The sequence below is a fragment of the Xiphias gladius genome, chromosome 23 (assembly GCF_016859285.1).
Source record: "Xiphias gladius isolate SHS-SW01 ecotype Sanya breed wild chromosome 23, ASM1685928v1, whole genome shotgun sequence".
NCBI classification, from domain to species: Eukaryota; Metazoa; Chordata; class Actinopteri; order Istiophoriformes; family Xiphiidae; genus Xiphias; species Xiphias gladius.
In genome coordinates this window covers 15,252,167-15,264,801 of record NC_053422.1, presented here as the reverse complement: position 1 = coordinate 15,264,801, position 12,635 = coordinate 15,252,167, and the positions used below count along the sequence as shown (strand labels likewise).

Here is a 12,635-nt window from a genome sequence, read left to right as displayed (position 1 = left end):
CATACTGTATATAGCAATATGCAAAGTTGCATGTACTTACAATCAGAGCATGCTCACGTCCCATTGTGATGACTGTCTGGTTGATGATCCTCAGGAGAGACACCACAATGTCCTGGATATGTTGAAATGTTTCCCCCTGAGAAAAACAGAGACAGAGAACAGGGGAAAAGAGAATGGCAGAGAAGGATGTAGGGGAAAAACAGAAAAAGATTGTTAGATTTCCTCAGGTGTAAAAAAAAACAAAAACATACAGTCAGATGTAGAACAGCTCATGTCCTGTTGAAGCATCATCCACTCAGGCATAATGCTGGCACTGCTACCAGGGACGTCTCGAAACCTTTTCCCTACAAAAATTTGGAGACTCGCCAGGTTTTGTTTGTGTAGCCATTTTGCCCCCTCATGAACTCTCCTCACTGTGAAGACAACTTACTTTGCACAGTCCAAAGCTTCACTCAGGTTCTGAGTGGAACGAGAAAGAGAATAAAGTTTTCGGAATTTGAAATTTAAAGTCTGTTCACTTTTCAGAAAATAAGCCTCACCATAACATTCAGTTAATCATCTTCAGTATGGACATTTGAACCACCAAAGGCTCCTGACACGTAAATGTGGATTTTTCTGTGCAGACCTGCTTTCATATTCCTATCGTTCCCTTCCCTTTGAAGCCACTTTCCTGTCATGTTTCGCTTCCTCCATCTGCCCAGAGGGAAACAAAGGCAACGAGATGTATTTAACAATCTTTCTGTTTTTGTGCTCAGACCTGCCCTGAATCGAATTGCTGTTTCCTAGTTAAAATATCATATTTGTCATCTGCATGGCTAAGTGTTGCTAGACATTAAGACTGGCACTTGCTGTATGTGCTCTGAGAGCCCTCACAAGGGAAGTGATGCATTTTTCTGCCAGTTTGGTTGTTTCATCCACTGAAAGCAAAAGGAAAATACAAACAATGGATAATATTTGCAACTTTTGCAATGGTTGAGGCATATAAATAGGAGGCTTTGACACGATATCTGCCAAAACGTAGCAACCAACTCTTTTGTAGTGATGGAGAAAAATAAATTGTTTTCTTGAACCTAGGATAGGCCATATAGATACTGAAAATCTTCCTTCATGATAAATCTAATTTTATAGCATAATCAGATTTTCTAATAATTCGAAGGAAAGGGAAACAATAATTAGCATTGGTGGTAACTGACACTCAGATATCATGATATTTTATAGCAAATACCTCAATATCAATATACAGTATGATCATATATATTGAGGATGACGATTTTTGCTTTAGGAAACACTTTTAAAATAAATTTAAATCTGAATATAATGACCTTAAATAAGCTCAGAAAATAGTATCACTTTAGTGAAATGCAGTCTTAAAGTCCTGAGAAAGGCAACAGTTATAATATTATGAAAAGCAAATTTCAAATGATGCTAAATTTTTTACCACAATATCAATATTATTTTACATTTATTGCCAAGCTGTACTTGAAACATTTAACTAACCTGTATCTGCAGTATTTAACATTCATCATGCAGCAAATGGGGAAGAAAAGGCCCTCAAGTAAAATAACAATGCATTTAACATTTTTGAATAAATATTGGAAACTGATTTTTAATGGCAAAAATATTTAAGCTGTTGTGCTTATAATGTTTGATGACCTGTGAAGACTGCAAGTCTGCAAGAGAAATGGGGTCTGAGTAATGACACATAAAAATAGGACAAAGATCTCTCTCAAGAAAAATACACACCTTTATAGAGACATGGCTCCATGTACACACACACACACACACACACGCAAGCACGCACGCACACACACACTATCCTACAGTGAAGCCGGTCAAGGGAAGCTGATTCAGACTTGCCTGGGGATTGTAACTCACTAGTGAAGCATCTGCTACATCCAAACACACCTTAGCATTAATGCTGTTGCACGTGTGTGTGCATGTGCTTGTTTGTGTCCAACCTTGTTAGCATAATCTGACCCAAATATATGCGTGTGTGGACGTGTGCAATGTATGCGTGTATGTCCTTGTATGAGCTGATCAGCAAAGAATAAAAAGGAGAAGGGAAGGTCCAAAAATAACAGAAGTAGGCAAAAAGCACTCAAGTTCAAACTTTTAAACACACCATGCTCTCTAGCTGTGTGACTGTTTGTGTTTCTGTGTGGATGTATGGGCTCGCGTGTGTGTGTGTGTGTGCTGGCCTGATGACAGATGATTTGAAGGGCCTGATAAGAATCAGGTAGGCATGACTAAACCACATGAAATGCACTGACTCACAACCACAGGACACAGAAAAGATAAACAACTTCGTACGTGTATGTGTGTGTGTGTGTGTGTCTTTTCCATCTCAGACTACCTCAAATTCAGACACAACACACCTACACGCACACACTCTGAACTAGTTAGGTTGAGGCAAAGCTGTGGCTTCTGTATAAGCCTAGGTCTCGTGGAAAGAGTTTCTCAGGCAGCTATCTCAGAAGAGGAAGACCAAATGAGACCAAATGCTCTCTCTCACTCTCTCTCTCCTGCAGAGCAGAAACACGTGGAAGTCAATACTCTGTTCATTTATTCCAAACTGCAGCCAGGCTGGTTTACCATCTCTACTGGCATCATGATACAAAAAAGGAAAAGAGAAAACATACTCTTCGGGGTAGGGGAAAGAAAAAAGTGAGAAAGCTTTGGTGAGCCATGTCTTCCTCTGTTGGTGTCCTCCCTTTATCACTCGCACTCACAGAGCCCCATACACACACAAAAGTTACTTATGATTCAACACAAACTCTCCCACAGACATGGGCATCTGTCTATTGCATCTTCTCCTCCTCCATATCTGTTCATCTTTCTGAGTCTCTCTTGCTATAATTCGAAGACATCTGTGCTGCAGCAACTTAATCGGGTGCCACCCAGAGAGGAAAAGAGAAATGAGTGAAAAAGCAAAAGAAAAGAGGAGTCAGAGGATGAGGAGATGAGACCATCTCCTGTTACCTCGTCCTCTACTTCTGTTGTTTTTCTTCCAGCTATTTTCTTTTCCCCCTCCTTCAAATTTCAGACTCTCACCTCTCTAGCTCCCTGTGTTGTTTTTTTTTGTAAAATCCATCCACCTTATTGTTCATGAAATAAACAGTTTCCCCTCCTACTAAACTAATCTTTCACAAATTTCTCTGTGTAAGTGAAGGGGCTTTTCATTGACAAACAAGAGTGTCTGGGTTTTACAAAAAACTGTGAAGTATAAAGAACGGGAGTCATGGAGAGGTGGTGCAGTCAAGGTTCTTATTAAACTATACTATATGCACTCTTTCAGCACACACACACACACACACTAGATGATTTTGATAAGTGTGTGCATTTGTGTGTTTTTCTTTGACTGCACTTGAATAAGTACATTTAGATTGAGTCTTAGATATCAGAACCAGTACCCACTCTGAAAGTGTCTTAAACATTTTGATAGTGTAAGGACCAAATAGTAAAAGGTGTCTGTAGATGTCTGAGGATAATACTAGTAGTCCGAATTTATACATCATCCAACAGCAGACATTAATTCTCCTGTGGTTCACTAGAAAACGTGTATGAGGTTGTGCATCACTGGGTTTGTAGTCTGTACATGATTGTATTTGTACCTGCCATGTCCTTTTGACACTCTGCCACTGCCTGCTTTTGTTTTTATACCTCAACTGACACAAAATCATCTGATCATATTCATTCCATTCCATCCATTACGTCTCTCTTTTCTCTCACTGTCTCTCTTCTCTTGGCTCACGTTTCATTAGTGCTTTCCAAATAAATAGATCTGAAAGGGCCATACCTTCACTTCAAAGACTCAGCAGGCTGTCAACAACTTGCAGTAGCAATTAAAAAGCCCTTGGCTGGATACTGGTGATGTATTTGTTGTGTGTGCGGGTGTGTGTATTAAAGATGTTTAGTTCAGGCGCTAACTGGATTTTGTTTCAACAGACTAACATGCAGCAACACGCGTGAAACAAAATCAATTCAGCTCTAATTGGTCAAGGCCTGCTTCCTTGCACGAATGTGCCTGAGGACAAAACTGCTTAAGGCTATTCAGTATACTCTTTTGGAGACAAGTTCCACTGGGGTGGCACAGAGCTCATGGGTAGTTCAAATTCATTCTATGATGTTAAAACGATTATGGAAATGTCTTCTAATTTGTGGGCTGGATCAGTTTTAGCCTCAGATTTTCCCCAATAAAAATGCTTTGTGAAAAGGAGGTTTTGTGTTGTTACAGTTCAGTCACTCGCCAATTTTTGTTAACAGGTTTGCCTCAACTGTAAGCACCTAGTGTTCATTATTGCCTCGGTTGTCTGGCGATATTTAATTTTTACCAGACTTGTTCTTCTTTTTGTATATGCAGACTGTGTCTAGATAAACTCTAAACGGATGTTGCTGCTGTTTGCTTTTGACACCAGGATGATTCTTTTCAGTTTTGCCTTAAGTGACCACTTCGGATGTGATTGTTGATTGTTTCCCACTGACATTTGTTTGTATCTGTGGGAAACTATATCTGCCATTATAAAAAGGGGGGGGGGCACATTTCAGCCATACATTGAATGTTGGACACTACAAAGGATTGGGATGACTATTTGCATACTGGTGTAAAACTACACAGAAGACCTCTCAATAAAAGAAGCTGGAAAATAATATGAGAACTTAGATGATAATGTAGAGACAGAAAGTGAGAGGAACTTGGTGTTTTGGTATCTTGACAGAGGCTGTGACCGGGAGTTGGTTGTCCTATGTGCAGTAACATGGAAAAAAGTTTTCTTAGGTGGGGTCAAGACCAACTACAAAAATGTTCACACTGCAATGAAAGTAACTTTAACCCTAATCATAGCCACGTGTGCTCTGAGCAGTCAGATCTCAATATGTTCTCAGTGCATATCAAAGCATATCTCAATGCATAGTTCACAACTGTCTACTTTGAAACAATACCGCAGAATGCAGCTAAATGACAGGTGTCAACAGGTTCTCTGTGTATTTTACTAAAAAGGGTTGCTGTGTTCCTCACCACAGTGTCCCTGCTGAGGACCTCCAGAATGTTGTTGAGCAGCTCCAGACTATTTCTTCTTTCATCATGAGGCCCGTCAGCCATGCTGGCCAGTGCCCCGCTTAATTCCCGCAGCATCATGGGTAACAACACATCACGGCACTCTGAAGGAAGAAAAGCACACATGGTCAAAGATGACGACTTTGATAAGCAAACACACAATAATAAAGAAACTAAAGAAAGAAAACTTCTCAGTTTTTACGAAATATTGGATAATGTGAGACAACGTAAGTAAGAGTGGTGTTTGATTTACTTCTTTTAGGGGAAGTTTAAAAACAGACATCTAAAGGCACAACATCAAGGACCTTTATGTCAAGCGCTGCAGTACCTGTAGAGACAGCTGCACCCACACAGCTATGAGTAATGATGCCACTGCACACTGATGAGAAATTTAGCCCGAACCCCCAGACTGCACAATGGAGTGATACCAATCAAGTGTCTATTTGCAGTTCCATGCATGTCTACTGCTCTGTCAACCACGTCATCAACACATCAATCACCATGGCCTAATATTTTCTCTTTCCCATCTCTCTGATTAATACTAATTCATTCAAGTGTTATTTTGGTCACACGTGTAATGCATCATCAGTAATTATATCAGTAAAAGATTATGCCAAAGTGAAGAAGACTGAAGTGAGAGAGTGATGTTAAAATATACAGAGTTAAACATACTATATATGAAGCAATCTATTACTGTATATGTTATACTATTTACTTAATAGTATGCTTAACAGTCCTATAAATCCTTTATGGATGTTAAATGTTCACAGCTCTTCTCTGGGGGTTGTCCAAAGTCTTTCTGGGAATTATAGGAAATCACTGAAGAACTATAGTATCAAAAGCACTGTAGGGGAAAGTGAAGTAAAAGCAGACCTGAGTAATTTGAAGGATTTATGTGCAACTTCAGCACATTTCATAAATCAGTGAACATCACAATTTCCGGAAACCTGTCTAATAATATTCAAGAGTGGATTTTTTTTTTTCACATTTTCTTAAGCTTTTTTGAGTGTGTCATTAATCTTCTCAAAAGTTATTTGCTATTCAGTAATATGGTTAAGATTGGAAGGGTGGCATCCAGATTAGGCAAACATGTGATGAAACAATGTGCTTCATACACATGGTGACCATTAATGATTATAATGATTATAATATTATCATTTTATGGCATACTTTGGTTGGGAGATCCTACTCTGAAAAAATTAATATAAGTGACATAATTTCAACCAGTGTTTGGACAATGGTTTATATTTGAAAAACTAAAACGAACTCTGATGACTAAGCTCTTAGAAAGAGTTTTGATTAATGATTGTGTTTATTTACTGTCCCACAATATTGTAAATGCACCAACAACGAAGACTTTTAAAAACAGTTATTGCTCTCTGCAGTTACTTAATACTTAATGTGTTTCAGGTTTTTCAAGGTTACACTGAATTGATTCAACACTGTTTAGGATGTTGGTCCTATGTTTATATCAAACAATTACAGCTGTAAACAATACATTTACTGTATCTCCAAACAAATTCAAAAGATTTATGTAAAGCAGGCTTGCCTACAAATATACTGTATTTACCAACAGCAGACCTAATTCCCTAAAAAGTATGTAATACTAATGTTAGCCAGCAGACATAATTAGCATACACAACTTTAGTGTCAAACACGTCCCATTTACACAGTTTGGCCAAGTTGGTTTTGGATTATGATTCACACTCAAGGTCAGATATAAATGTTTAACTGTCAATACAAATGATGTACTAAACAAATTCAAAAATGTATACATAAGAAAACTTAGATTGCAGCGTATTCAAACATTAACTGATAGTTCTTTTTTAACTTGTCTACCTTGAGCTCTCCCTTTTCTGTCTCTTCCTTCTCCACTACTACCACCATACACCTCCTTCAACCCATCCCTCTCTTGTAGCCACAGGTAGACAGAGCCCATTAAAAGCTCATTTGGGCTGATGTTCATTAGTACCATTATTAACTGAGCCAAGCCTACATGCCTGTCCTCATCACAACACTCACTCCATCACACAAACATGCAGAGGGGAGGGAAGGAGGGGAGTAAGAGAGAGGTGGGAAAACACATGAGTCACTGGATGCTCTCAATGACTCAGAGAAACAGAGGGAAGAGAAAGGAGAAGGAAAAGGAGGAGGAGACGAAGAAGAGGCCTGGGTAGGCAGGGCAAATATAATGGAAGGAGGAGGTTTAAATGAGTTGCTGGGAAAGACTGGAATGAATTGTACCTTAGTGCCATGAAACTGAAATCTATTGAACATAATTTATAATGTAAAATTTCAAATAAAAAGGTTCCTTTGTCAGAATTAAACGCGGTGAAACAGGGAGGCCTGCCAGTCTACCACCCTTTATAGAGGTAGAGAATGGTGTTTCAGTTGCCGCCAGCTTTGTATATTAGTGGAAGCCCTGCTAAACCTGTTTAATCCATCAAAGCAGAAACTCATCATCTTTTGTCCTTTCGCATAGAGAAATCAGTGGGTTGTGTTTTATAGCAGTATTGTTGTGTGCGCAAGCTTGAGAATTAAGCCATCTGCCTGCCAGGGACTGGATGTACCATTAAACCTGGGGAGAGCTCCTTTCCCTGGTGACATGACCCCCAAGGCCACCTGCTTCTTTATTTTTATTCATCTAAGAAATAAACCCAGCTGATATTTCTGGGTGCAACATGTTCAGGGGAATAGAAAGCCGGTGGGGGGTTTGTGTAATACAGTGTGCTTTTTGTTTTTACTGTGTCAGGAGCCAGGCATAATGAAAATACACATAATAATATTTATTCATTATAAACGTCTGGAGTTAGGCATGATCTGTCTTACTTTCTCTATTTATCCTCTCAGCCAAAACACAAAGCCCCAAAGAGACACTGAAACTTAATCATGTTTTCCTATTTCATTGGGGTTATTTCCTAAATAAAGAAAATTTTCAACAAGTCAGGTAGCAGGCATAGTCAGACTTTATGTACTGCACTACAGACTGCTACAATTCCATTGTATACAGTCACAATCTACCCTTTCTTGGGCTCCACAGCCTGCTGACACTGGAAGACTGCATATTTTCACCAATTTGAATAGTGATGGAAAAACAATTTGAGTCTCATGCATTTTGAAGACTCTATATAACCTGTGCTCTTCTGGGAGCATGTGTGTGCAGAGTCAAACACCTTTAGTTTAGTCAGCAGCTGCTTCTCATCTTAAAATTCAGAAAAAATACAGGAAACCATGAGTATCCTAATAGCTTTCTCATCTCTGGCATCCTTCTACTTTGATGGATCTGTCAGAGTGTGTATTGTCTATTTTGATGTTTTGATTTTCCCTTACCTCCAGATTGCCTCTGGAGCTCCAGACTATAAGTCACAAAAATGATTAAGTACAGGCTGCCTTGATAATGCTCCACCAGACTCTGTGGCTGTGGCTGTCACTGATGTAGAATAGCGTCTTTAACTTTGCAAGTATTTCATAACGCCTTGCTTGGCCTAGAATAACATGAAGAATCTTAATATCTACTTCTTCAGCCTGAATTGTAGCTTTCTCGGAGACTCCTTTGAACTGCACTATTGTCCTGAGGGCTTTCATTCTTCTAAGATCCTCAGCAACAATGGTGTGCAGCTCCCAGGTCCAGGTCATTCCCTAACAGGGCATTTGAAATCATTGCCATTTCAAGGAATTCCTACTCAGGGCTACTGGACTGTGACTGACGGTATACTCCAACACCTGTGAAGAAATGTGGTTTTTTTGTACCAACAGAGAGACTCCTTGCACACAAATGAGTAGGTTCTCTTCTTTTCTGAAAAAAAATGATGCCCCCTCACAATGGAACACATCAGTAGTCCAATCAAACATGATGGATACCTCCTGCATTTCTTCAGGAGCACGTACTGCCACCTTAGGTCACTTTAGCTTGATTTTATTTCTTGACTGAATAAAAATAAACCTTGAGAGTGCTGTCATATTGGCTGTGTAGTTTATCTATCTGTACAAATTTGCCTTTATGTGAACGAGAGGAACTTCCATTGTCACTGTGAAAAGCAATTACTTCCTGAAAAAATGCAACTGATACCTTGGCACAAATGCTAGATCTGTTGGTTCCTTCAATGCACATTAGCTTGCAAATTTAGCTCCCATATAGAATCTGCATCTTCTGCTCACATCCCTTCCTCTTATTCCTCCTGTTGGCTGTTTTTCCCAATTGTGTGTCTCACTTATTTCAATCTTAGTTATTTCTATTCTTTGTGTTGCCTGGCCCTTTTTTTATAATACAGTCTTTGTTTTCTCTATCTCAGTCTTTTGCCTGTCATTTTCCATCTTGTTTTTTTCACTTTACTGACCTTCTACATGTCTTCCCACACCTTTCCTCTGGATTCACATTTCGTGTCTTTCTGTCACATCAACTTACAGAACTATTCTTAACATGATCATTCAGTTTCTCCGACTCCGCATTTCAGGTAAAACTTAATTCCCCACAAAATTTCAATAATGTGTCAATAATTTGCTACTTATTAGTTGATCCAATCAATCAACATTTCTTTGTTGTTTCAATCTGTCTATCTAGTCTTCTCAGAGAGTATAGAGCAGTACTACATGTGCTGCATGCTCTTGAGTCTTTCAGACAGAACTTCCTTTCAGGCTGCATACAAATCTGGCATCCTTCGCTGGGATTGGCAGACTCCAACCCCAGTCATGGCCCTAATCCTATAACCCTTAAACCATTTTTGTTGGTCTGTTTGGTAGAGCTTGCTAGTGGCTGCTTTGTAGTGAAGTAGCCTAAAAAAGAGACGCTGCCTGAGAGGCTCAACTAAGGGTGGGTGTGTGTGCACATGTGTGTGAAAATAAATTATAAAAAAAAAACAAAAACATAAAATTTATAATCTGTGGGAAAAGAAACAGTTTGGCATAGACACATTGAAACACATGCACGCACACACACACACACACACACACACACACACACACACACACACACAGAGAGTCTTGTGACTAAAATTTAAATTGGTGAATGCCACAGTGGTTGAACTTTCCTATGCACACTTGTGTTTCTACGTTCCACTTGTGTGATTTTAGTTGCACGTTGTGTTATAGCCCATGGTGCAACGATGCAGTAAATCAATTCATTCATGCTGTTTAAGAAAGCTTCACCAACAGGCACTCACAGAGAAATGGAAATCAAGGTCTCGGGGAAAAAATCAGGGTTTTAACCTTTTTCTCATCTACTTTCACTGTATGCAGACATACACACTTGTTCAAAGAAACAGAAATAAACACAGATGCTGACACACACCACACAATATATTCAAAACCTATACCAACAAAGCTTCAGCTATAATCTATTCAAAATGTCTATTTATTCTAAGCGTGATCTTAGCCTTTGATTGTGTGTCTATGTACCAAATTGTGAACTGTCCTTTTTGTGTCTGATTTGGTGCTTCACCACTACTTGATGTGTAGGAGCCAGAAAGCTCTTTGTGCCTGTGTCAGTGTGGCTATGTGTTAAGGGTTACCAAGTATGTGTGAGCAGACAGCCGCTAGTGCTGGCAGGCCACCACACAGTGTGCAGCTTAGGTGGCTCAGTAGCCAGCTCATCCCTTCTCTGTTCCATTTTTTTCATTTGACAGCCAAGCACAATAAACTATGACACATGATAATGAGATGCAATCTCAGTTTCTAAGAAGCATTTAAATCTGAGGTGTCTTCCTCTTTCTCTCCATCACTCTCTCTTTCCTTCCTTTGATTGTCGTCCCTTGCTTTCAGGAAGATAGAGTGACAGAAAAGATGATATTGAGGAGGTTTAGAGGCGCAACGACAGGTAAATCTTTGGCATCAAAAGGGGGTTGGAATCAAGCCAACTGTCTTCCTGCTTGGTGATGAATAAATGTCCTTTTCAGCAGGTTTTTCATTTATCCTTGTCACTGTAGGTATCTCCTCTCCTCCTCTCATCCACTCTTTCATTCGTCTTCATCTCTCTTTGCTCCATCTTTAAACCTCTTTTAAAATTTAAAGCCCAACATTTACTGTTTGTATTTTGGTTGTGCCTGTCTGTCGACAATCTTTTTTTTTTTTTTTTTAAATCGATGGCTCAGTTTGGTGTGGTAGTAAAATATATAAGACACGTATGATTTGTAAATCATAAAGAAAGCAAGAAAACGGTCTCAAAATGGTTCAGTAGGATAATTTTTTTCATAGAAATTAGATTAGATTAGAATTGTGTGCATATGTATAGAAACATACAGTATAAACAACATTGTGGGGTATATATGAATAAGGTAAGATGTATACAGTATGAAGAGTATTAACAGTATGAACAGTGAAATGAATACACTAATATATATACATATCTATATGTGTAGGTATAAATATGTAGTGGGCATGTAAGAATGAGTAATGCTAGTAGCAGACATTATATACAGAATAAAGAGCTGGATATGAATACGTGTATACGCTGTAGGGCAGATATATATAGTATGGACAGTGGTATAGATATGTATTGGTATGTGATGCATAAAATGCAATCTTGCCTCTGTGAATGCATGCTCCCCTGAAAGCATAGGCCAATAAGTTATTGGTGACTGATGATGGTGACAATGGCAATGACGTCTAAAAGTGCACTTTTCATTGTGAGTTTTGCTACAACATTGATAAAACCCAGCACAGAACAAATATTGTCAGCAAAAACAAAGTAAAGGGTGCTGTCTTGAATATAATTTCTTTTTTCCAAGTTTTCTCCCAAGCATACAGTACATGCTTTATTTGTTGAAAGGATAACACCTACTAGGTGCTGTTGATGCTGTATAGATAATCTCTTCAGTGTTGTTTTCAGATGCCGCTTCTATTTATTTTACCCTGTGTTTCAAAGGGTGTATAAATTATCTTTCTCTCTCTTTCAAACTGTCTTAGTCACTTTTATGAGTCATTCACTAATTACCACCCCTCATCTCTGCCTTCCTCCTCTGCCTCATCTTCCATAGGACTATAAAATTGATTGACCAATTAGTCTGTTGCTAGCATTAGCTTGTACAGTGTTTGGATCAGTTCAACCGAGGCAGATCAATGGTAGATGAATGCCTTGCAGTGAACCATCTCACTGCTTTGGCTAATGGGCAGACTTATTCCAAGTGTCCTCTAATAGGAGCTTAATACATCACAAAGCTGCTGTCTCTGGTTAAGCCTATATCTGATCTCGGCTTTTAAATTCTTTTTGTATTTGTTCAGATTGAATAATATGTAGATATTTATTCATATTATATTACTATATTATCTCCAATCTACTGTTGCAATAATTTGTCATATCTTCAGTGACATTGATTTCACCTGTTATCGCTGCTGTTGTGTAATGACCCAAGGGGATCATTAAGATTGAAAAAGTCCTGTGAGTGCCATGCGAAGGCAACTGGATTTGCTTGAAGTTCTTGAAGACGTTTCGCCTCTCATCCGAAAGGCTACTTCAGTTCTACCTGACTAATGGGGAGTTGCAGGTATATATCCTCTGGACACTTGTGAGTCGACGACTCACAAGTGTCCAATTGCCTTAGCATAGCACTTACAGAACACCATGAACTGTATGACTGAGAATCTTCAC

At 38.9% G+C, this 12,635-nt stretch overlaps 1 protein-coding gene across 1 annotated transcript in view; it reads right to left on the bottom strand.

Annotated features, from left to right (window-relative positions):
• LOC120785038 (dedicator of cytokinesis protein 2-like) overlaps window positions 1-12,635 on the bottom strand; it is a 97,517-nt gene that overhangs the window by 49,810 nt on the left and 35,072 nt on the right. Inside the window, exons 25-26 of the mRNA XM_040119307.1 lie at window positions 5,015-5,157; window positions 41-136 (exon numbers count right to left, since the gene is read on the bottom strand). Of these exons, the coding sequence (XP_039975241.1) occupies window positions 41-136; window positions 5,015-5,157 (239 nt within the window). The remainder of the gene's footprint in view (window positions 1-40; window positions 137-5,014; window positions 5,158-12,635) is intronic.